General features: G+C 40.5%; 1 protein-coding gene across 4 annotated transcripts; it reads left to right on the top strand.

Moving 5' to 3' along the window:
- The first annotated feature begins 1098 nt into the window (after positions 1-1098).
- Positions 1099-24561, top strand: LOC103467146 (excitatory amino acid transporter 3-like). 4 transcript variants are annotated; one of them, XM_008413249.2, is made up of 13 exons: positions 1099-1536; positions 2847-2987; positions 9961-10053; positions 10379-10490; positions 12155-12197; positions 12286-12348; positions 13657-13844; positions 15975-16082; positions 18654-18776; positions 18907-19101; positions 20332-20445; positions 22462-22563; positions 24169-24561. In XM_008413249.2, the coding sequence occupies exons 1-13, from the start codon at positions 1488-1490 to the stop codon at positions 24275-24277; spliced, it is 1440 nt and encodes a 479-aa protein (XP_008411471.2). In that variant the 5' UTR covers positions 1099-1487; the 3' UTR covers positions 24278-24561. The 4 variants fall into 4 exon arrangements, with proteins under 4 accessions (XP_008411471.2, XP_008411470.2, XP_008411473.2 ...); XM_008413248.3 differs by having other exon boundaries at positions 1109-1536; positions 20311-20445; XM_008413251.3 differs by lacking the exon at positions 2847-2987 and having other exon boundaries at positions 1111-1536; positions 20311-20445.
- Positions 24562-26964: the final 2403 nt, after the last annotated feature.

Raw genomic sequence — 26964 nt, 5'->3', positions numbered from 1 at the left:
AACGTAGCAACACAGAGCATGCTCATTGCTCTTTGTTTTCGTCACCTGTCATGGTGGCAGATGTTGCAGCAGGAGGGAGGATGAGAACAGTCACGGTGCTCCTCCTGCTTGGTTACTTCTTGCTTATTGGGCCTTGGACAGTGTTCATAGTTGAGCGTTGTTAATTGCTATGTTTAATGGTGCAGACAATTATTATTTCTGACATTGGCAATATGGGTAACCGCTCAGGGTGTTAGTTTTTTAGGGATGGCAGGAGACCTCTGTGTATTGTGGCACAGAGATGAAAGCAAAACAGAATGAAGAAGAGTTTGAATTGTCACTGGTTAAATTTATTTCAGCTCTAAGTATTTAATATCTAGGTGTCTTTATGGGAAAGTGAATCTTTCAGATCAATTTGAGAAGCAATTTTGATAGGTGCACTTAATGTTATTGTCATGTAGCGCGGAGTGCTGGTTTTGATTTGGTCTTGGGTTCAGTGGTCTAGACTACAACTCTGCTATGAGGCTCCTTGGTTCCATGTCCTCCTCTGCCAGTTGGATTTCTTTCAAAATAAATGTGTGGCAAAAAAAGTGAAGTTCATGTTATGTTAGGACAAGAGACAAGATGTTTCCATCCCTGAAATTATGATGCATAGAATCACATATCTAAGTCAAAACTATGTTACAGAGTAAACATAATAAAAACATGCTTTATCTGTGGCATTGTTCATTAAAATGGCACATTACTGATGTATTAAAATTAAATACGATCAGTCCACTTAATGATATTAGTGATTAGGCAATTCATTCAGCAAGTACTTTTACTTTTAATACTTAAGTATTTTTAAAAGCCAGTACTTTTTTACTTTTACTTAAGTAAAATGTTAATGTGGTACTTTGACTTTTACTTAAGTACATTTTTTGAGTACTTTCTCCACCACTGTTTGTTTAACAGCATGTGACTCTCTCGACCTTGGTAAAGCGTCTCAAGTCGAGGTATCCAAGGAGACCAGGAATGTTTTTCCTGGCATTTTCCAAAAAAAAAAAAATAACCCAAAGACACATTGTATGACAAAATGAAAAACAAGATCCTTTTAAAACTGAAACTTTTTAAATCACTTAAACACTGTTTAAACAAAAATAACTGTTTAAACAATAAACACAATTTTTTGTTTAAACACTGTTTAATCAAAAATACTTCTCTGAACAAGCAAACTAATTAATCCAATTGACACCATCGAAACCTAATTTGTTTTTAAGCACATCAAATTACAGAAAGCCCACCATCTTTTTTTTTTTAGATATATTTCTAAAATGTTGAAGTTGTATTTATTTTTACCAAGGTATCCATGGAAACCAAATATGTTTTTTGGAGCATTTTTTTCAAAGGGGGACAGATGTCATCTATATACCCAGCATTGGACACCAAAAAGCAACTGATAATCTTAACCGACTGTGAGAGACTGGCCCATCTGTTTCAGCTCACTGGACTGAAGTGAAAGAAAAACAATGAAAGAAAGTTCATTTCAGGTCACTACCCTGATTTCAGTTGTCTTAGGTAAGTACTGACTTTTTTCTACTGCTGAGCATTCTGTGAATTTGTTTTTATCGTTTTAATTGTGTGGTGTAATTGCTGCCTGATGACATATGTTAATGGGTTTAACCAGGGTTTTTACTGAAATGAGGTAAGCATACTTTATATGTGCAGTCTTAATACCCTAGTGCAGTGGTTCTTAACCTTTTTAAAGGTACCAAACCCACCAGTTTCATATGTACATTCACTGAACCCTTCTGTAGCGATAAATAAAATATGATTTTTTTTCCCCCCAAATTCAAGACATATCGGGTGACCCAACTAGACCCTAGTTGGGTCACCCCAAGATCACCAAGTCTTCTTAAAAGGTAGAGTCTCTGAGAACAGTTCTTCAAAATATAGTCAGTGTTTTCAGCAAAGTTGAGCTGACTGTCCAGGAACGACCCAAGGTATTTAAAATTTGCCACAGTTTCAGCAGGTTGGCCATCGAGAGAAACTGGAACCACTTTAAGGTCTTGTTTAGGTCATTTAATTAGCTTTACATTCTTAAGAGAATGAAAAATTAATAAAGATTTTGGGGTATTCTGATGTGGTAATGTAATTATATTAGTTGTTACCACCCCCACGCCACTAGAGGCAGTAGCAACCTCGAAAAGATGCGACTAAGGAGCAGATTTAGAAGTACACCGAAACCTACAGAATTTGGTAAAAACTGTGAGCTTTGCTGAAGCAATTAAAGACACAAGTTCAAATCCATGCTGAAAGTGGAACTCCTTCAATCAGTGCTCCTCCGCAGCACTGATTGGCTAAGCAATGTAAAGTGATCCTCTGAATCAAGTGATGGAAAAAGTGTGTGGGGGGGGGGGGTCATCACAACTTTACACAAATGTGTCTTTAACTCCGCGGCAGAGGCTCCGCCAAACCTGAGACCGACTCATCGAACCCCTGGGGTTCGATCAAACCCAGGTTAAGAACCACTGCCCTAGTGAAATGTTTGTTTTTTTATGCATTTTCCCTTGACACTAATTGTAGCTCAAGTTTGAATATTGAGTTATTTGTTGGTCACAGATATTAAAAATGTGTATTTGTCATAGTGCAAGATGTTAATGTACTTTGTTTTAATATTTCCAGAAATACAAATTGACAAACTCATGCACTGCTCAGATTGACTATGTCTGCAGCAGTGACTACATTTTCAGCACAGGTTGAGGGCCTTTGGTGTTCGAAAGTGATGCTGCTCTTTCAACATACTATAGAGAAACCAGGCCTTCATTCAGCATTTCTGGTTCTTGGTTTATAAATATGTATGTGTGTTTGATATGTTTGCTTCATAGGGTTAGGCCTTGGACTTCTGCTGAAGTTTCTGGTTTCTTTAACTCCATCTCATTTTCCCTGGATAGAAATGCCAGCGGAAATATTTATAAACGTGCTTCAGCTATTTGCTGTCCCCCTCATTGTGACAAGCGTGATGGCAGGCAAGCTAAATATGAATCTAAATATTTGATGTATTAGCTTGTTATAAAAATGCTCACTCATTGATTTGTGGATAAACACTGGATTATATCTGTATCTGGACATTAGATTCATATAATGTTCTTACCAGTTATTTCTTGTGACAAAAAAAAAACATGCAAGAATGTGGCAAGACCAGGGTAATCAAAATGGGCAATTTAAATTTAAGGCCACTATTTTAAGATAAGATTGCAATAACTCCACTTGAAAAGTTGCCTTTAAGTCACTGACCCACTACAGATGAGGCTTGAGACAATCTCACCCAATTCAATAATTTTATTTATTGCATAACTGTTCTCAGTTTAGTCATAAAATATGGCAATTTAAAACCACTCACACACTGAAAAAGAATTATGGTTCAACTCAGAGATGGCAGTGCTAATCAGGGAAGTGACAAAAAAAAATAGCAAAAAAAACCCAGCAACAACAAAAGAAAATCGTGGACCAAACCAGAAAAAGAGTACCACCATCTGGAAAGTCCACCACCAACACCGTGAGCTGGCTGTTCCTGTCAAAAGGAAAAGAGGATGACATTCAAATTACATTAATTCACAATTATGCAGTTCAGTCGACAAACACTCAAGCAGCAAAAGTTCAAATTAAGGATCCGTCCGCCGCACCAGACATCATCTAGAGCTGCACTAGAAGAATCAGTCCGAGCTGGTCACAAACCAGTCCAAACCAGCAACACTGGACGAGTGAGAGGAGCCAGCTACACGCCGGCGGGCATGAGGCCGGCGTTGCGTCAATCCACGTTTTCCCATCAGATACGGTTCCCCCTGTGTCTTCTTGCCGCTCCGGCCGACCCACACGGCAAAATACGCGCGTGCTTATGATGAGCACTGAGAAAGCACGCGCGTAGCAAGCACGCACTTGTTCGGTGCGCTTATCTGGGGAATTACGGACACGTGAAAGCTCAAACAACATGTGTCGGCAAAGTTGTCACACTTTCTTCACGTGAAACTAATAATAATAAAAAAAAAAATATATATATATATATAGATCAATCGATAGATAAAAAGTGCTATGTGAATTAAAAACAGGGCAATGCATTTTAAAGCTCAATATTACCCATCAGACACCGTTACCCCTGTGGTGAAGGGGGGAACGGTATGTGATGCCGATATTTCACCCATCAGATACTCTTTCCCCTGTTTTAATGTGGAGGAACGGTATATGATGACAATAAATAACCCATCAGATACTGTTCCCCCTTTAACTTAGGGGAAACAGTATCTGATGGGTGATTTATGGTCATCAGATACTGTTCCCCCTATGTTAAAATCACCTATCAGATACCGTTGCCCCACTGTAAAACAGGGAGAACGGTATCTGATGGCCATATTTCCCCCATCAGATGCCGTTGCCCCACTGTAAAACGGGTGAAACGGTATCTGATGGCCATATTTCACCTACCAGATACCATTCCCCCACTGTAAAACAGGGGGGAACAGTATCTGATGGCCATGTTTCACCCATCAGATACCGTTCCCCCACAGGGGGTGTATCTGATGGGTGAAACCTGGCCATCAGATAGGGTTCCCCCACTGTAAAACAAGGGGAACGGTATCTGACGGGTGAAGTATGGCCAACAAATATGGTTCCCCCACTGTAAAACAGGGGAACAGTACCTGATGGGTGAAACATGGCCATCAGATAGGGTTCCCCCACTGTAAAACAAGGGGAACGATATCTGATGGGTGAAACATGACCATCAGATAGGGTTCCCCCACTGAAAAACAAGGGGAACGGTATCTAACGTTTGAAACATGGCCATCAGATACGGTTCCCCCACTGTAAAACATGGGGAACAGTATCTGATGGGTGACATATGGCCATCAGATAGGGTTCCCCCACTGTAAAACAAGGGGAACTGTATCTGATGGGTGAAATATGGCCATCAGATAGGGTTCCCCCACTGTAAAAAAAAGGTGAATGATATCTGATGGGCCGTATTGAGCATTAAATTTTATATATATATATATATATATATATATATATATATATGCTAAACATAGACATTAATAATATATATGTGACATATGTATTTATCATTACTATTACTACTATTCTTATTAGTAGTAGTATTACTGTTAGTTTCCTGCAAAAACGTGAAGAAAGTGTGACAACTCTGCCGAAACATGTTTGAGCTTTCACGGCGTCCGTAGTTCCTCAGACAAGCGCGCCGAACAAGCGCGTGCTCTCTGTGTTCATCACAAGCACGGGCGTATTTTTCCGCGTGGGCGGGGCAGAGCGGCAAGAAGACGCAGGGGGAACCGTGGACTGACGTAACACCGGCAACCAGTACGACAGGTAGGCAGCCCACAACAGATAACCAAGACAACAGCCACACAGCCGGTGTTACGTCAATCCGCGTTTCCCCATCAGATACGGTTCCCCTTGCGTCTTCTTGCCGCTCCGCCCCGCCCACGCGGCAAAATACGCGCGTGCTCGTGATGAGCACCGAGAAAGCACGCGCGTAGGGAACCACGGGCACCGTGAGAGCTCAAACAATATGTTTCGGCAAAGTTGTCACTTTCTTCACGTTTTTGCGGGAAACCAATAGTAATAATACTAATAACAATAATAATACAAAAATAATAATAATGCATTTTAATGCTAAATATTACCCATCAGATACCGTTCCCCTTGTTTTACAGTGGAGGAACGGTATCTGATGGCCATATTTCACCCATCAGATATCGTTCCCCCACTGTAAAACAAGGGGAACGGTATCTGATGGGTGATTTTAACATGGGGGAAACGTTATCTGATGGGTGAAATATGGCCATCAGATATCGTTCCCCCACTGTAAAAAAAGGGGAACGGTATCTGATTGGTGAAATATGGCCATCAGATATCGTTCCCTCACTGTAAAACAAGGGGAACGGTATCTGATGGGTGAAATATGGCCATCAGATACCGTTCCCCCACTTTAAACAAAGGGAATGGTATCTGATGTGTGATTTTAACATAGGGGGAACGGTTTCTGATGGGTGATTTTAACATGGGGGAAACGTTATCTGATGGGTGAAATATGGCCATCAGATATCGTTTCCCCACTGTAAAACAATGGGAACGGTATCTGATGGGTGAAATATGGCCATCAGATATCGTTCCCTCACTGTAAAACAAGGGGAACGGTATCTGATGGGTGAAATTTGGCCATCAGACACCGTTCCCCCACTTTAAACAAAGGGAACAGTATCTGATGTGTGATTTTAACATAGGGGGAACGGTTTCTGATGGGTGGAATATGGCCATCAGATATCGTTCCCCCACTGTAAAACAAGGGGAACGGTATCTGCTGGGTGAAATATGGCCATCAGATATCGTTCCCCCACTTTAAAACAAGGGGAACGGTATCTGATGGGTGAAATATGGCCATCAGATATCGTTTCCCCACTGTAAAACAAGGGGCACGGTATCTGATGGGTGAAATATGGCCATTAGATACCGTTCCCCCACTTTAAAACAAGGGGAACGGTATCTGATGTGTGATTTTAACATAGGGGGAACGGTATCTGATGGGTAATATCGAGCATTAAAATACATTGCCCTGTTTTTATTTCATAAATATATATGTATATATATAACTAAACATATACACATTTATAATAATTATGATATATATATATATATATATGACTTTTTATCATCACTATTATTGTTGTTGTTATTATTAGTTTCCCGCAAAAACGTGAAGAAAGTGACAACTTTGCCGAAATGTATTGCTTGTGCTTTCACGGTGTCTGTAGTTTCCTACGCGCGTGCTTTCTCGGTGCTCACTATGCGCGTATTGTGCCGCGTGGGCAGGGCGGGATGCAGGGGGGGAACCGTATCTGATGGGGAAACGCCGATTGACATAACACCGGCCAAGGACAAACAGCAGCGGCTATCGAAAATAAATGTCATAAATGGAATCTGGAAGCATACAAAAGATTATCATTTCACTTACCACTGACCTCAAATGTAGTGCCTCTGACAGGAAGGGGAAAGCAGGCAGCTTGTAAAGGCAGCCTGGATATACAACAGAAGTTGAGCTAATGCTAAGCTAACAAACATTGAGTGTAGGAAGCTTCTTACCATGAGGAGGATCGATAGCGATCAGAGCGTATAATATGCGGCTGTTATACAGAAAATGGAAAAAAATCACAAGTAATAAGATTGACAGAAAGAGATATGAAGCCTGCCTTACCTAGCGTGCAGCGCCAGTAAACGCCGAGGTCTGAAACGGAAAGAAAACAACGTGATGGCAACAAGGTGAGGTAGGGCCCTTTATATACAGCCAGCCAGCGCCACAACCAATTAGATTCAGGCACGTGTGTGGTGCGTTCAGAACCTACGGGGCATACTACCACAAGAAGATAAAGATTGGTTCAGACATTTAGACCAGTGGTCCCCAACCTTTTTATTACTGCGGACCGGTCAAGACTTGTAAATTTTGCTCCGGCCCGGAGAGGGGTGAACCGTCAGATAAGGCTTCTGCATGTTGATGTTCCCGCTAAAGCCTGAATATGCCCGATTTGGGTTGTCTTGACCTTTTTTATCGCAGCCTGTGGGGTTTTCCCTGACTGGAAACGAGAACAACCTGCTGAATGTGACAGGTAGCCAATCAGAATGCGCGGTGACGTAAGAACAGAGGGGAAACCCAAACAGCTGACATATCGCGCAACTGAGAGTCTGGTGGATATCGGAGATGATATGTGGAAATGTTTACTATTATATGTAAAGGTCATTATTATATATGTTGATTATGTTAATTCAGTTAAAAATGTTAACTATGAAAAAACATAGTCACCTCCAAATCATAGTGCAGCAAATAGAGCAGCTGCTCCCGTCGTCTTTAATCCACCGTCTTTTCTTTTTGTTACGTCTTTTATCTCTTAAAATGACTCCACAAACTATCACTATTGCTTCTACAATGTCATCAGTGTTGGATTATTCTAAATTCCCTTATGCTATGTTGGGGGTTTTACTGGATTATCTTCTGGAATCAGGATGTTCTTGTGTGGTGTGTTGCTCCTGCCTTGGATACACGAACCGATCTAACCTGTGGGACTTTTATCAGCTCTGTGGTCACAGAGATTTGGAGAATCAGCCAACAATTCTTAAATCTTGCCGTCTAAACCTGACTTAAGACTCACCAGCTCTACTCATCTCCTCTCAACCACTGCCCAAACGCTCTCTGACTCTGGTCGCTATGGTAACGTTTACATATCCCTTCAAAATAAGATACAGATGCGCCACAAAACGAACATTTTACTTTCATGAAACTTTTAACTCAATAATGACCACCGGGAGCCCTCAGTTTGTTTCTCTGCAACGAGATGGTCCCATCTGGGAGTGATGAGAGACAATAACACCCGAAGTGTTGCTTATATCCACAGCCTGCTTGGTCTCTACGTGGTGAAGCAGTTTGAAGCTTCATTGCAGCCGGTCGCTGCATGTTACGCAGAGCAGGCTTGTAATGTGGGACTCACCTGGTCCGGGATAAATCCATCCTCCTTTCTCTTCTCTGGGCCTTTTCCCCTTTGCAAAGAAACTTTCCAAAGACATCTGATCCGTTTCTTACTCATTTTGCTGCTTGTGGGCTCAGTTTTGGCACGCAAGTAACCAAGAGAATCTGGTTAAAGGATTTTCAAAATAAAAGATCCTCCAGACTCAAATAATACATAAAACGGAAATATTTAATTATTTATTGCGCGGCCCGGTACCAATGGACCTTACCACAGGGGCCGCGTTTTATTGGCTAATGCCCATTTTACGTCACAGTGCAGCTACCACGTGCGTGACCGTCTCACAAACACAAGCTACAGTAGTAAACACAGGCTAATGTAGTACATTGTGGACTAGCAGACCGGCAGAAAGTTTTTGCGTCAGGACTTCTCCACTGTCAGTGGGGTATCTGTACAGGCGATGTCAGGTATCCTGATCGTATTTGTGGAACTAAAATTCATAGATTTCCAAAATCTGAAACGGAATGCCTTGCTTGGACCAAAGCTTGTGCACGACCGCATTTGCAGCTCAACTATCGTAGGATCAATAAGGACAAAGGATTGTATGCTGGTGTAAGTATTACTGCTTTGCTTTCTTTGTGTTTAGTGAATGAAAAAAACACATCCATTATGAAAACCTTTTAGCCAAGTACAGCATAATGGCAGTACCCATACAACTTCTACACCTTGAAGCCTGTCTGTTACACAGTCTTACGTTAGCTGAACAGAGCAATATGCAATGTGTACCGTATCTGACATACATTAAAGATTTTATTTTACCTGAAAAGGCTTTTTAATAAACTGTAATCATGTTAGCCACACTAGCACCGAATACAGTGTATAAGACCTAGGCACACTCAAACATTTGCCAACAGAAATCACTGGTTTCAAAAGTAACCCTCAAAACCATGAATGCCCGACTTACCCAGCCTTGCAAGAACAATAGGCATCAGTGATCCTGTCCACAGCTATATTTATGCTGAGGGGTGTGAGGATCTGCTGTTTTCCTCATCGACCGGTAGCATTTAGCTGCACAATGTTGGAGGCATCGTGTGGCTCAAACAACTTGATGTCGTCCAAAAAAGATGGCATGAACTTGTTGGTTCCCTTGTCCATTGTTGTGGCTGATATTTTTTGAAAATCCAGCAGAAATGTTACACTAATCGACTCAGAAATGCTTTGCAGAGTCAGTTGAAATGAAAGACGCCATGTTTACACATAGAAACTAAGCTCTGCGAGGCTTTGTTTGTGAGACATGCAGCCACGTGGGACTTTTGAGGGGCGTTTCTGGGCGGAGCTTGGTAAGGTCCATTGGTCCACGGACTGGGGTTTGGGGACCACTGATTTATACTATTGCTAGGATACATATTAACTGGCATGTTGTCTTAGTCATTGCTCAGGCACCACATGAACTTCTGGTTCTGCTTTCTTTTCTCAGGCGTAACTGATTTAAACAACCAGATGTCCAAGAAAACGGCATTCCTCGCTACAACCTACGTCTGTGCCAGTACCTTCATTGCCGTAGCTATTGGTAACTTTATCATAGGTTGCAAATTTTAATGTAGACTTATCAAGACCACCATATAGTGTATTGTGTTGTTGTTTTGACATGCTGCCTGGGGCTTGTTGGAAAAAAAATCATGAAACTGTTCATTTAAAAGTGCATCTCAGGACAATCAAGATTGCTGTACTGTTAAAAGCTAACATAAAACAACAGCAACAGAATGCAATAAAGACTAAATAAATCCACATCATCATAAGCTAAGTAGAATAGGTTCATATAAAAAGATGGGTTTTTAGACCAAATTTCATTAGTGAGAGTGAGGTGATATGTTTGTAGATTATTTGTGTTGTAGGACTGACTCTGGTGCTAAAGGCTAAGCCTGGTGAGGGGCAAGACATTTCATCCACTGACAAAGTGGATCCCCCACCCCTGTCCATTCATTTGGTCCTTCAGGACCTTTTAAGGTGAGAGAAGAAGTGGTCAGGCAAAATTCCTGCTTTTCTGCATAGTAATGTTATAGTTTCCTGCATAGAAAATATACAATAGCTGTTTTTATTATCTCTAACAAATACAACAAATAACAAAAGTATTCATACACCTTGAACTTTTCCATATTTTGTGACATTACAATCACAAACATAAATGTGTTTCATTGGAATTTTGGTGCTCTTACACCATATTCCCTGTACCATATTCCCTGCACCTGCTTCTCTTCAGCAAGAACAGGGAATATGATCAGAGTTGACAAGAAGATTGATGGAGCCAAATACAGGGAAATCTGTTTGAGTCTACAAAAGATATGAGACTGGGGTAGAGGTCCAGCAGGACAACTGCTGTAAACATAAAGGAGGGCTACAAAACAAAGTCCAGATGTAAACCCATTAAAAAAAATCTGTGCCAAAATCAGAAAACTGCACTTCACAAATGCCCTCAATCTAATCTGACTCAGTTTGAGCTGTTTTGCAAAGAAAAATGGGCAAAAATTTCAGTCACTACATGTGCAAAGCCTGCGACAGACTGGCAACCTGTCCAGGGTGACCCCGCCTCTCGCCCAAAACGTTCGCTGGAGATAGGCACCAGCACCCCTGGTGACCCCACTAGGGACAAGGATGTACAGAAGATGGATGGATGGATGGATGGATGGATGGATGGATGGATGGATGGATGGATGATTTTCTTTCTGCTTCACAAATTGGTCTTGGTCTTTCACAATAAATTCCAATGAAATATACTTGTAATGTGACAAAATATGGAAAAGTTCAAGGGATATGAATGCTTTTTCTTCCCACTGTTTGAGTTAAAACTATGTAGGTTTAAAATGACGTCCTCATGTTTTGTGTATTACAGTTTTTCTCAGTTGGTTTGGAGCTTTTGTCAGAACAGAATTAAATTCACAAAATCTTGTTCAATCTTCACATTGTTGTGCTTCTTGAACACATAAAAAAGAAGTTTATCCTTTCTTTCAACAAGTTACAAATACTTTTTTACATTTATACAGGTGATTATATCTGATTCTCTGATTCTTCTTACATTTTCAATTACTTACGTCATGTTCATAAAAATGTATTATGTCTCTCTTTTGAATCATTTCACCCTACACAATATTTAAGCATAAGTTTGTTTTTCCGATTGTCTTATGTTCCCATTTCTACTTTGTCTTTTTTTTTTTCTTTGTGCTCTGCAGTTTTGTCTGGTTCTTTCTATACAAAAATGACATGGTCTGTCAACAAATTACACTAAAAGGATAAATGTGAATTTTGCAGTCTCTTGCCATTAACCTCTCGCAATTACAATTTACAATAATTATCAAAACTTTAGCTGTAGTTTACAACAGAACATCCCTTCACACTGTTATATTGATAACATGACCAATTAATTTGACTGTCACAATGAAATGAGAACTTTTAATTCTGAGGCATTGGCACTTTCGTTGACTCAGATGTTCAATTTTGAGAAAGAAACTGGCTTTTGCAGATAATCCAAGGTGTTTCGCTGTTTGTAGAAATTACTTTGAGAAACGCACTTTTTTGCAAATGTCAAGAATGATTTGAGAAATGCACCAAAGCAACTAAAAAAAGACTAACATTTACAAGATCAGTTTTTTGTGACTCTCCTTTGACTCACATAGGAACATGATTCCGGAGAACTTTCTTCAAGCTTTCTATGAGCAAGTACGTTTTTATTCAGAACCACAGTTCACTGTGTAAATTCCCATGTTGGGTTTGGAAAATTTCTACAGTTTATTTATTCTCCTTTCAGTACAAGACAAAACAGGATATTATTAAAATTAAAAGACGAGACTCTGACCGCGGCATTAGTCAGGTGAGTATTTATTTTATTGAATTTTTTTATCTTTGTTCTTTCGATTACACCTTCCAAAAGTCTTCACAGTCCTGGAGCTTTTTCACATGTTGTCAATTTACAACCACAAACTTTAATGTATTTTGTTTAGATTTAAAGTAATCAACAAACACAAGAGTACTTGGTTGTAAACAGGAAGAAAAAAAAGGGGAGGCTTTAAAAACCTTCCAAATTAAAACCTGAAATGAGAGGTGGTGTTTGTGTTCAGCCCACCAGAGGGGCAGTTGTGCCTTTCTGGTGTTGGCATTGGCTGGGGGGTACATCACAGGGGAACACAGAGTCAGCATGGTTCTATGAGGTTGTATGAGGGCTGGTTCTCGAATCCAGCCCTCGAGGACTGATGTCCTGCAGGTTTTAGATGTGTCTCCATTTCAGCACATCTGAATCGGGTCATTAACATGACTCTAGAGCAGTGTTTCCCATCCTTACGGCACACTGGTTTGCATGGCTTAGATGTTTCCCTGCCTCAACACACCCTATTCAGATGATTGAAATTCAGCAAAAGCCTGTTAATCAACCATCAATTGAAATCATGTTTCCTGAAGCAGATAAATACCTAAAACAAGCAGGGCAGTGTCCCTTGAGGACCAGGATTGAAAAACACTGCTCTGTTAACCCATCAGTTAATCCATCAGTGCACACACACATCCATCCATTATCTTACACTGGTGGGGTTTCGAGGGAAGATGGTGCCCATCTCCAACGATCAACTGGAGGAAACCCTGGACAGGTCGTCAGTCAATCGCAGTGTGAACAAACAATAGACATCCAACTAAATATGTTAAGGTGAAATGGAGGAAGAAAGTCATGTTTCACATTAGTAGTGGCACTGAATGTGGAATATGCATCATTCATCTACATCTTCGGGAGGGAACTAATATGCTGAATAGTCAGAGAATTATGCTTTTGATAAGCAGCTCTTTATTAGGTTTCTTTCTTTTATTTTACGGAAAAAACACTAAAAGACTTAAGCGATAAAAAAATTGTTTAAATACACAAAAACATTTTTTAGGGTTTTAAATATAAAACCTAAAATCTGTAAGACCTACTGAATTTGTTTCTTCCCATCTCACAATCTGGACTGATTCTTTTGCTAAATAAATTTTTACAAAATAAATCAAAATAAAATACATTGAAGTTTATGATTTTAATGTGACTTATTGTGGAATAGTGATATTTATTGTCCAATGATGATGTACTTCTACAATATTGCTCTAAGAGTGTTGGAGCCAGCATATTTATGTTTGTTTTTGTTTGTTTTTTGCACAGAATGACACTGACCCTGACATTGAACTGAAAGGCCAGTACATTCCTGGAGCCAACATGATAGGACTGGTCATCTGGTCTTTTATCATCGGCATCTTGTTAAACACGGCGGGACGCAAGGCCAGAGTCACTGTGGAGGCCATTCATATCCTCAACAATGCAATAAAAATCATATTTAGCTGGATCCTGTGGTAAGATCAAATAGCACATAACTTCACTCTTTTAATAAATTAGATGGATTTTTAATATAAATATTCCCTGTCATGATCTGTGCTTCTGTGAGGGGTGGAGGGGGGATACTGTCATGATCTGTGTACTTATTGTAAGGGTTTTCTGTGTTCAGTTTCTGTCCTGTGAGTGTCTGTTGTCTCTGCGTCTTCTCCGTTGTTTGCTTCCCAAGTGTGTCTCGTTCCCTTGATTACCCCCATGTGTATTTAAACCCACCTGTTGTCTTTGTATCTTGTCGGGTCCTCGTCTAACGTTGCTTGTTAGTCAGTCAGTTTTCCTCAGTTGAACTGTGAAGTCCTGAGGTTGCTTGTTTCTGTGTACAGTCTTTATGTCAGTTGCTACCGGTATTAGCTATGTGCTTATTTGCTGCCGTGCTGCCTGATCCTGGACTGTGATCTTCTCATCATTAAATTCATCATCATCATCATCCTCATCTGGGTCTCTGCGTTCGATCTCACCACCTCTCATTCACCACTACATGACAGAAGGGCCCGACCTTACAGGTGAGGAACGCGACCCAGCAGACCGTCGCTACCTGATCGGGGAGATCAGGAAGTACCAGGCTGAGTTGGCCAAGCCCTATTCAGCGGCTGACTGGCTTAACGCAGCCACGCGGATCACGATCCACCTGGAGAAATGGGGTCCGTATCTCCCTCAGTGGCAGTTGGTGGAGATACTCCAGGATGTGGAGCGGGAGTTACAGATAGCAAGGGAGGTGCTGTCTGCAAGTTCCCAACCTCCCAAGCTGAACTTTTGCTCCACCACCTCTGCACCGGCTCCACCTCTGTCAGTGCCAGTCCCTCCGGTTCCCGTCCTCTCTCCAGCTCCCACCTCTTACCTCCTGCCCACCGTTCCCTCAACCCCCCAACGGCGGCAGGCTCGGACGGCGGGGACGTCCGAGCCTGCTGCCGTTGCGGCATCCCCGGCTCTTGTGCCCGCTGCTGCGTTGGAGCAGCCTCCAGAGCTTCCCGTGCCCGCTGCTGGCGTTGGACTAGCCCCCCGAGCTTCCCGTGCCCGCTGCTTGCGTTGGACTAGCCCCCCGAGCTTCCCGTGCCCGCTGCTTGCGTTGGACTAGCCCCCCGAGCTTCCCGTGCCCGCTGCTTGCATTGGACTAGCCCCCCGAGCTTCCCGTGCCCGTTGCCGTGGAGCAGCCGTCCAAGCTGTTCTGTCCAATCTCCCCTCCAGAGCCTCGAGCCGGCCGGCCCCTCTGCCGGCCTTCCAGAGCCCTCATCTGGCGCCACGGGCCCAAGCGGTGGCGGTGACCGCCGGGACCGCCTCCTCGTCTCTGCTTCCTGCTGCGGTGGCGGCGACCGCCGGACCCGCCTCCCGGACTTTGCTTCCTGCACAGGCGACGCCCGCCGGACCTCTTTTGAGGGGTCTGCCTCCTGGTTCTCTGCCCACTCTGATGGGTAGTTTTTTGTTCTGGAGTCTGGCCCTCCTTCCGTCACCCCTCCGCCCACCCTGATGGGTTGTTTTTTGTTTTTTTTTTGGACCGTTTTGTGTTTGGGCATCTGGTAGCTGCCCTTGAGGGGGGATACTGTCATGATCTGTGTACTTATTGTAAGGGTTTTCTGTGTTCAGTTTCTGTCCTGTGAGTGTCTGTTGTCTCTGCGTCTTCCCTGTTTGCTTCCCAGTTGTCTCGTTCCCTTGATTACCCCCGTGTGTATTTAAACCCACCTGTTGTCTTTGTATCTTGTCGGGTCCTCGTCTAACGTTGCTTGTCAGTCAGTTTTTCTCAGTTGAACTGTGAAGTCCTGAGGTTGCTTGTTTCTGTGTACAGTCTTTGTCAGTTGCTGCCGGTATTAGCTATGTGCTTATTTGCTGCCTGGTCCTGGACTGTCATCTTCTCATCATTAAATTCATCATCCTCATCTGGGTCTCTGCGTTCGATCTCACCACCTCTCATTCCCCACTACATGACACCCTCTTTTATTTCTGGTCAAACACAAGAGGAAGTCACCTGTTCTGTACCATTACAAAGTCATTTCAATTCTTGTATTTACAGCAAGAATAACTGAACACTCAACAAAATTAGGCGTTTCAAATTTTTGCTTTACTATTTTATTTAACGTTCTGACTGCTTTTTGTTTCAGGTACTTGCCAATAGGGGTGATGTTCCTGATTGCACATCAGGTGCTGGAGATTCGGGACTGGACCGCTATCATTAAACTTACTAAGCTTTCAGGGCTGATTCTTTTGGGGTATGTACTCTGTTTCAGATGTATTAATAAATTGAAACCATGGCTCCTGAGGTAGCAGCACTGAACTCTACATAAGGAGAGAAACTGCTTTTAATGTATTACAGAACAGTATCACTGATTTTACTGGGATTTCCTCCTTTATGTTCAGAGATCAGTTCTCATGAATACAAATATTGTCAGCCTCTTTACTCTGATACCTCCAAACATCCGGTCCTGTTCAAGGACTGGATGAACTGAATGAGACCAAAGGTTGGTTGGAGAACATAAATGAACAAACAGCATCATGAAGACCAAGAAACTCGGCAGACACATCAGGAACAAAGTTCTAGAGAAGTTTGGGGTAGGGTTAGTTTCTAGAACAATATCCCAAGCTTTCAGATAAGGAAAAGGCTTAGTCTGAGCTCCTATCAATCCTGGAAAAAAAATAAATCTGTTGGCAGCAAAATACTTTTGACTGTGGCGAAGTCCATCTTCCTTCAGCACAATAACTCTAAACCTTCAACTAAAGAGAGCATGGAATGGTTTAGATCAGTTGTCTCAAGCTCCACACCTCAAGAGTTGGTGTCCTGAAACTTTTAGATGTTTCTCTGCTTCAGCACACCCTGGCTCCACTACAGGCTTATTAGCAGATATCTGTAGATCTTGTTCTGTCCCAATACACGTACTTCCACCCTTGTTTCACCCTTGAGTCCTTCAAAGGCATTTTCATGTTGAAAGGTTTGAGTGCATCTCACGTTCTCTACATCCAGCCTTTGCCCCGCCCGTTTTCGGTTCTATTTTTGTCCTTATATGGTTACGCACAATTCATTTGAGTTAAAGGGAATTGTGGCAATGTTTTATTTTTTTTGTCTTTATAGAAGATTCAAGTATTCAAGAACATTAGTAGCAAAAAAGTTTGATATAAACAGGGCAGAGAAAATAAGAAATAAAGAATAGTTACAGTAACATTGATGAAAGTAAAGCAAAATGTTACAAATGTAAGACAAATTTCAAATCTTAAATTGAGCTATTAACATCTTGGTAGAAAGATTGGGCATTTGTGGTTTTGCAACATTTAAACACTCTCTTCATTAAAATGATTTCACTTTAAAAATAGACGGGGTTTTTTTTTAAGTAGTATTTGTGGATAAACATTTAGCCAGGAGATTAAATTGTTAATATTGCATTTTAACTCTTCAATCCAAAAACTACATTTTATTATATTAAAAATTAAAAGATGTACAATATCCACTTTTGAAAATCTTTCTAAAAACATTAATGAATTTGCAATTGAATAAATGTGTATTTTCTAAAAATTTCAGTCACAAAACGCACAGGAATTAATATTTATTTTTGGAGAAAGTCAATACAAGGAAAATTTCGTACAGAATTATGAAATTAATATCTTACATTTTTTGTGGGAGTGGAATGGTTCTTATGTTCTTTAGAGATCATAATTTTTAAACAAATGTTTTCTTCTCAGGAAAGAGGGGAAGAAAATTGATGTCAGAGTTCCTGATGAATTTCAGTTTTGGCCTATAAAGTCACAACATTGATAGTTTCTTTTAAGAAGGAGGTTTTAGTTCCAGTAGTCTTTCCTTTTCACAATGTAGCATCAGGTTGTTTTTTTCTATTTTTTATATATGGCGTATGTTTGTCTTTAACTTGATCTTTTGAGTTACAGCTGAATATGTAATCATGTCTCTAGTCAACTTTCAGACTGTTAAATTGAGTTTTAACACATTTTAATGTGTATTTTTTTGCCATCTCAGAAATGTCAGAATGTTCACACAGAAAACTGTCGTAGAAAAAAAAACAGGGAAAAATAAAATCAGTTTTCAAAAGTAAAGTACTGAACTACTTTTAGTTTCACTCTATTGAACATGTGTGATTACATCAATTTTTTCTCTGTATTCAACAAGTCATAGCAAAACACATTATAGCAGTCAAATACATCCAACGATGATTCTGGAAAGCAAAAATACCTAAACTGGATGTTGACGTTTCCACTCGGGGACATACTGTCTCAATTCTCAAATTTTTGCCTGCTTGTAATCTGCACACTCGTACCCTTGTGTGCACTTTGAGTCCACACTTCACAGAGTGGTGTCGGGGCCCAGTTGAGTATTGGAACCAGGCCCTTGACTGCATGCTAGTGATGCCGTTCAGCCATTTAATTCAAGTATGTAGGACAAGGGAAGTGTACCAGTGTACTACATCCAGTGTACCAGACTTCTAAAAGTCTGGTACACTGGCTCTTGAGGATCAGAGATCACCAGTTTATCCATGTGTTAGAAAGGTCTAGTCAAATCCAGACCTATAATCATTTGATAATTTGTGGCAAGAAGCTTTGTGTTCACACTCTACATCCAGTCTGACTTCATGCTGTTTTGTGGAGAGGAATGTGACAAATGTTGTTTCTATGAAAGAGGAAACATTTTCATAGATGAATGGTTACTGTGAAACCTTGCATCATTTTACACACTAAGGTGTCTGGTATTACCATGACAAAATGTATAAAAGTATCAAAGTTACAGGCCAATGAATACTTTGTCTTAATAACACTGAGCATGACTTTCTTGGCTCTTTCAGGCTTGTAATCCATGGCCTTTTAGTTCTTCCTGGGATTTATTTCATAATCCTCAGACGGAACCCTTTTGTCATCTTCAAGAAGGGCTCAAGGGCATTGGTCACAGCACTTATTATTGCGTCCAGGTTAGTTGTTCTGCTTGTTTGTTGTCAGAGTGCAACACTTTTCTAGTTTCCACATATGAACGGTGGTTCATATGTGGAAACTAGAAAAGTGTTCACAAATCACCAATAAAGGATGTGCTTTCTGCCAAAGCTCTGCCACTCTTCCTGTCACCTTTCAATGCTGTGAAGAGAAGATGAAGGTCAATGAGAAAATCTGCCGCCTCATTCTGCCCATCTTCACCACCATCAACATGAATGGGACCGGACTCTACGAAGTGATCGCTGCCATCTTTATTGCCCAGATTAATGACATAGAGCTGGATATCGGCCAGTTAATCTCCATTGGGTAAGCTGCTTTGTAGATGTGCCTGGAATTAAGAAAAAATGAATAGTGGAATTGTTCAATTGTTTTTCTTATAGCAACCAAAGAACTATGTTACCTTTTTAATTGTTATAAAAATGCAATCAATATCAAATACAAATTAAAAGAAATTCAGCTTCAATATTTAATGCCTTGAAATTGGCCCTTTGTTTAAAAGTTATACACTTTGAAACTCTGCCTTCAGAAAGTCATCACAACTCCTCTATTAACCTTTTAACCAAGTTTCTGCCTGTGTTGCACTCAGAAGTAGCTCATATACTGAGCTCAGTAAATGCACAGTTCCACGTGTTTACTAATTGCTGCTGGCTAGTCTGAATGAGCTGAGTGTGAGAGTTAGGTGAACATCAGTTCTTTTATGACCAGTTTGTGCTAGTTTATGCTAGTTTGTGCAGATTTGAAGTTGTGAAAATAAGAGTTGATGATGGTTAGCACATGTATTGCTCTAGTCTTACTTTTCGTATTTCAACAGTACACTTTGTCTAATAATCCCCTCTGGTGATCAGAAACTAAAATACAGGTCAGCAAGTGTGTTTTGGGAGGTGTTCCCAAAACACACTTAGACCTAGTTCTAAGTGAATTTCATCAACGTTAAAATTTAATTATTCATGTTCATATGTTAGCACTTAACAATTTCAAATGAAATTCACAGATCCAGCATGAACTGATGTCCATTGACCTTTGATGACCTCTAGAAACATTTTTTCTTAATATCTTTAGAATGATAGCAGCACAAACGAAAATGTTTGCTGCACAAACGTTTGACACCAATTTTGTCTGATGTGAAGAAGGTGTGGGGGGGTGGGCAACTTCACTCAGGTGCGGGAGAGGGGTGCTCTGTGAGGTGGAAACTCAGAACCTTGTAAACTGCAGCTCCAAGGTTCCAAGCTGCCACTTTCAGAGCTTTGACCGAAAGTCCCAATCAGTCCACAGAGGCACAGCCGAGTGGTTGTTATGGGAGATTAAAGAATTTCTAAAAAAATAAAATAAAATACATGAAAGAATTCAACACTCCAGGTATGTTTTTGATGAGGTAATAACATTATAACATGATGTAAGCTCAAAAAAATAAAAAAAGTAAATTTTGCATAATACTAAACCCTTAAAGAGAAAAGGCTTGATACAGCTGTGTGTTGGTCACATGTAATGCTCATGAAGGTTGTGCTTGGTTTCCAGTTTGACTGTTTCCATTGCCAGCTTTGGAACTGCAGGGATCCCAGCAACGGGAGCTGTGTCCACTATCCTGGTTCTGTCAGCGGTGGGACTGCCTGCACAGGATGCCTACATTCTACTGGTGGTGGAATGGCTTCTGTAAGTTCAACTTGATGCTCACAGCCTGATATTTGTGTTTCAAAATTACTTTGAAGTGTCACTGAAATGATAAAACCACTCACATGATTTAAACACATTTTTATAATAAATTGTTCTTGTGATGTAATCAGCATACATCAAACCCTATACAACTAGGCTGAGTACACAGTTGTGAGCAATTTTTACCAAAGATTTGAGCCATTTATCTGAAGCCCGGGGGAAGGGGGGCGTTCAGATGACGGCAGGGGGCGCTGGCGGAAATTTTCACTAAAAGGGGGAGCTGGGATTACTTTGTGGGGCATTTGCTCGAAGGTAAACTTTACACCTTAAATGTACAATAATACCAGTTTAGACTTTGAGCAGGTTGCTAAAACGGTATTGTGTAACATTAAAACATGCTTGGCTGTAACCGTATCGATGGTAGTTTATCATCAGAATACCGGAGCTATAAGGTTTACGTCAGTCTGCTTTTTTCCATCGATACGCGCTTCCCGACTGCTGCACACCTTATGGGGTAAAAAAATAAATAAATAAATAAATAAAGACGATGCGCACATTGCACAAAACTCAGAAGCAGGAGAACCGTGGCATAGAACTGAGCAACAAACTATTAATCTATAAATCAATAGACAGGTCTAAATATATAATCCATGTTTCTGTCTCATATTTGTATGGCATTAAAAGGATCTGGAACTTTTGTTTTTCCAATGAAATCTCTGGTTTACACAGTAAATGCCATGTGGGTGAAATTTTATGGATGATACTCTGATGTCCCATTCTCCTGAAGACAGCACAGAGCTGCACCACCAGAAACTCACAGAAAAGAGAGGAACAGTTATGATTGATATAGTTGGAGTTATATACAGGGGTGAAAGTAGTTTTAAATTCTTTATATAATAAAATTCTTTTATAATAAAATTATATATATAGATAGATAGATAGATAAGCTGGTAGCTCTTGAATTGCTACAAAATAAAGCTGTATTTTCCTCAACCCAATGTTGACACCTTGAGTTGTCAAGATGAATTTAGGCCATGAGACCTTAATTCTGAACACCATGGCATGGAGTGCATCCCAATTTTCCATGTCTGGCATATAACCATTTATTTTAGCTTTTAAACTGGTTCTATTGATCCTGTGTCCATATAGAGGAATAATCAGTAGCCCAGCATCATGACCTGTTTGTTCTGAAGATCCTGCAGCTTCCACTTCTCTTCCTAACATGGCGCCTCCTCACCCTGACTCTCATACTGATAGGAGGAACCACAGAGCTCTGTTAGGTTAAAGCTCATCTTCTGAAGTTGGGATATTTTTCCTCCAACAGGTTCCAGTGGAATCACCTCAAACCAGATGTTGGACTGGATTTTATTTCAATGTCATTTGTGAATGTTAGAGCCTCGTTTTCAACAGTGGAGCTATAAAGGTTGAAAAAGGTTATCATTAAGTCTCATCAACATCAATATTTCCACTAATTAAGAGGCAAAAAAAAAATTGTTTTTTGATGAATGTAACCATTCATCTATGAAAATGTTTCCTCTTTCATAGAAACAACATTTGTCACATTCCTCTCCACAAAACAGCATGAAGTCAGACTGGATGTAGAGTGTGAACACAAAGCTTCTTGCCACAAATTATCAAATGATTATAGGTCTGGATTTGACTAGACCTTTCTAACACATGGATAAATTGGTGATCTCTGATCCTCAAGAGCCAGTGTACCAGACTTTTAGAAGTCTGGTACACTGGTACACTTCCCTTGTCCTACACACTTGAATTAAATGGCTGAACGGCATCACTAGCATGCAGTCAAGGGCCTGGTTCCACCTACTTGTGGGCAGAGCCTGTGTAGCAATGATTGATAAAACTACCCTTGGAGGCTGATTTTGTTATCAGGGATGGTCTGAGATGGAGAAGAGCTGGTGCAGCTGGTTGTTGTAGCGTGACAGACAGAGAACCTTCAAGAAAAACATAGTTGAGTCTGACAGTATGCTTCTTCTCTTCCTCTGTGCTCTTCAGAGACCATTTCTCCACCATGGTGAATGTACTGGGAGACATCTTTGGTGTGGCTGTCATCAATCATCTGTGCCACAATGACCTGATGGCCTACGAAAGTGACAGGTAAATTAAATCATTAAAATGACGTGTTCGTTTGCAGACACAATATTGCCAGAAGTATTCACTTCCCGATCCAAATCACTGACTTTAGATTTTCCAGTGACTTTCACGGTTACAGTTGTGTGAAATCTAGCCCTGAGGCTGAGGAAAAAAGAGTGCTCTCAGAAGAAATAGTGGTACCGACATAGTCAGTGGCGGAACAAGTCGGCGTCGGGCCTGGGGGTGGGGTAATGACCGGGCCCTTTATACCCAAAATAAGAAAGTTTATGAAAACATCATTTTATAAAGTGCTAATAAAAGATACTCATATTTGTCGTAAAAATACTCCAATCTACCTAGTTTGCAATCCGTTCCTAAGTATCTGACTGATGACGACGTTGTGGATGGTTGGTGACATGTTTTACCCAGAATACACTTGGAGACAATATCGGCGATCAGTTTGTAAATTTGTATGTCATAAAGTTAAATGTAAGAATGAAAATAAAGCCAGTCATGTCGCACAACATTTTATTCAATATTTTACACCCACTATGTCACCAAAATCAGTCGGTCTTGTAAAGTTTTTAGCAACCATGAGTCAACAATGACTGGGGCAGCCTGCTATGTAATCTACTGAGGGACCCCATTTTATAATCTACATATACCATACTCAACGGGAGAGGGGCCACCTTCTCCAGCTCTCACCAGACTTGGATCTTTTAAGTCATAATCTGCCTCCCATCCATCCCCCCCGCCCCCCCATTCCCCCATAGCTCCGCCTCTTGACATAGGATGCTACCTGTGTACTACCTCTAGCCACTACATTTCCCCTACTGGACTCTGCTCCACTGTTCACATGTTGTCTCCAAATCCAGCCTCAAAATCATCATAAAAGGTGCAATAAAGGCTTTCCTCCCTCATCTCTGAAAGACAAACCAATTCTTCTAAGTGCTCCTGCTGGCCTTTTGCCTCTACTGAGTTGAAAGCATCTTCACATATTGCGCTTTCCCAAAAAAGTATTTTTTGTTTGCTTTTTGCCGTCTCATCACCATTCTCTCTAAAGAGATCTGGTTGACAAGGCTGCCAGCTATCTCCAAGTTGTTTTAGCTGCTGAACAAACTACTTGTAATCTTAGGAAGGGATGTAATACTTCTACTAAAGTTTGACAGCCTTATTTATGTTTAGGATAATGTGGTATTGAAATGTACCTGACTTAAATATGCTGTAAAACTGTCTAAAATTAATGAAGCACCCTTTTGAGCAGGTGGTAACAGGGCTTGATTGCTTGTTTGTCTATGTATAAAATTGAAAATAAAATACATAATGGAAGAAAAAAAACAACAACACAGTCTATTTCAGCTTCTGTCTTTAAGTAGAAGATAGAAGACAATAAAAGGTAGACAAGACAGGCTAGACAACAGTTTCCAGCACCACAGGTTGTTGCTGAACTGACTAGCAGTTACTATTCTGACTGTAGCAGGAGGTGATCTATTCCACCTCCGAATGTGAAAGTATCCTTATATTTCTTTAATCTTAAATTCTTTCTTTGTATTTTAAAGACTTTTTTCACTGTCACAGCTTATCCAGATTATTACTGATGTTACTTATGCTTTCTATTTTTCTTGCTAGTGTTAGAGACATTGGAGAGGTCGAAAAGAACTTAAGCTGTTTGGAGCCTAAAAAGAATAAGAAGCTCATCCCCCGTCCTTCCCATCCAGCCTCAAGATCCATTTCATAATAGCGAGGGGATCGTCTCCGCACCTCATTGACACCAACAAGCTGAAACCTGAGGACAGGGATGGCAGCACCCTGGGGTGTCTGAGCTGATCATTTCCCTGCTTGCTTATAGTTATTGCTAGTTGGACAGTGTCATATCAGTTTATTCATCTGTATTTATTTTCCATTTTATTTCAGTTTTTGCGACCTTTAAATGATCTATTTATATATTCCTAATGTATTGAGTTTTTAATAATTATAAGTATTGTTATGCGTTTGTAGATAATTAAACTTTATTATTCTGCATTTTATTGTTGTTTATGCATATGGATGTTTGCTTTGTATCGTTGAACATGCTGCTCAGCAATGAAGTTAAGTCAGCCGAGATGAAATCAACTGGCGCAGTTAAAAATCCAGCAACAAAGAAACCACAAAGAAAAACAGAAAATCTGCAGTACGACATTCACTGAATGTGTTGCTGAATGAGGAATTAACTGCAAGACGCTTTTGATCAACACTCAAGCTGCAAAAGGAAAATCAAAAGTTATGATAAGCAATGAAATTAGCTGCAGGGTGTGGCCTGTGGTGTTCACAGTGCACCCTGCTGTGCGTTAACTGTCTAATTATAGATTAAAAACTCTGTTTGGTTGTAATTAAAAAGTTTTAAAGGAACATTGAATTGTAGGTTGCAGTTAATAAAAGTAGCTGCAGGTTAAAACAGGGCGTGTTCATAAGTATTCAGATCCCTTCCTCAGTGTTGAGTGGAAGCAACCTTTTGAGCCAGTTAGAGCCATGAGTCTTCTTGGGAAGATGATGATGCAACAAGTTTTTCACTCCTATTTGGGGATCTTCTGACATTCTTCCTTGCAAATCCTCTCCAGTTCCATCAGGGCGGATGGCGAAGATTGGTGAACAGCCATTCACAGGTCTCTCTAGAGATTATCAATTGGGTTTAGGTCACAGAGTTGTTCTGAAGCCACTCCTTTGTTATTTTAGCTGGGTGTTCATTGTCTTGTTGGAAGGTGAACCTCCAGGTTCTGAGGACTCTGGGCGAGGTTTTCTTCCAGGATCTCTGCACCTGGTTGCATTTATTTTTCTGTCAATTGCAACCAGTCGTCCGGTCCCAGCAGCTGAAAAACATCCCATGGCATGATGCTACCACCACCATGTTTCCCTGTTAGGATTGTATTGGCAAGTTATGAGCAGTTCCTGATTTTCTCCAAACATGCCGCTTAAAACTAATGCCAAAATGTCCAATCTTCATCTCATCAGACAAGAAAATCTTATTTATTACAGTCTGGGAGTCTTTTTTTTTTTTTTTTTTTGCAAGCTCTATGCTGGCTTTCATTTATCATGCACTGAGAAGAGGCTTCCTGGAGAGCAGGCCTGCATCATTTTAGGATATATGTATATATACATAAATATATATGTAATCTATACATATATCCTAAAATAATGCAGGGTTGTATATATGTATATACATACATATATTGAAAAGGTTCCATGGAGAAGCAGCATTCAGTTGCTATGCACCACAAATCTGGAACAAATGTAAAGCAGTCCCGTCTCATTTCAATGAAACATGAGCACATTACACATGTAAAGTAAAACATATGGCGTGGATTATGCACAAAATTTGGCAAAAATCCAATTGGCGGTTTTTTTATGTAACAAGTTTTACATAGCAATGTTTAATGAGCTAATAAGTCTTAATTGGAGGGGGAAAAAATCTCAAATCGAATAACTTTTTTTGTTTGTTTCTTTGTTATCGTATATCTTGCTAGGTTTTATTTGGCTCAGAGTTGATCCTTGGGGGCGAGATTGGTTTTGACTAATGCAATCTTAACGGCTCCCTGAGGGAAAAGAATCCAACCCAGACAATTGTATTACAGAATCTTTTCAGAAACTTTTCCCACATCAATTTTGTTCTTGTGACTTCCAGTTTTGGAGTTATATGCTAAAACACGTATCTTCTGCAATAGGGTATAGAGTAATATTTGTAACTGAGGTGGTGTGGGTCCTTAACCCAGAAACCACGTATAAGTTGTAATAAGTTTTGGGGTGAAAGCTGCAGTATAAGTCTCAGCAGGGAAAGATAATAATAAGAAGAATGGAAAAACGGAGTAAAAACAATAGGATTCCCTGCTCCTGTGTGAGCCGGTGAACGACGGTGCCTTGCATTGGCCATCCACTTGCTAATAACAAATTAGTATGATATACTTTCCAACAGTTTGCATTTAACCAAAACAAGAATGTGTTTTCTTTTTCTGCTGGAACATAGGATTGAAGAAGACCACTTTGTGCAGCTTCAGATCCTGGGTAAAAGGCAGCATCATCACAGCAACAAAACAATTTTTTTGCTCTCATTTGACCGGTCATATTATCCTCCCCACATGTTCCACACATTTAAGTATTAGTAGAAGATGTCGCCTCAGTATGCTTGTGGCAAAGGATAAACTATTATTTTTAAAAGACTAAAATTTAGCCCTGGGATAAAGAAACACCTTGGAGCAAGACATTGTCTAAGACATTACCGGTCCTACTAGAAAGCCATCACCTTATTGAAGAAATTATCTCCAGTGACTACAGTGACTGTTTCCAGGTGTTCAGTCAGTACTGTGCAGTGGCCGACAGGTGTAACATGCTGCATTCGGCGAAACAAGCAGCAAGCGGATGCAAGTGTGCAGAAAATGGTAAAAAAAAAAGCTG

Source organism: Poecilia reticulata, chromosome 7, assembly GCF_904066995.2.
Source record: "Poecilia reticulata chromosome 7, P_reticulata-male-v2, whole genome shotgun sequence".
NCBI classification, from domain to species: Eukaryota; Metazoa; Chordata; class Actinopteri; order Cyprinodontiformes; family Poeciliidae; genus Poecilia; species Poecilia reticulata.
The sequence above is the reverse complement of the archived record's forward strand: the minus strand, read 5'-3'. Positions and strand labels throughout refer to the sequence as shown.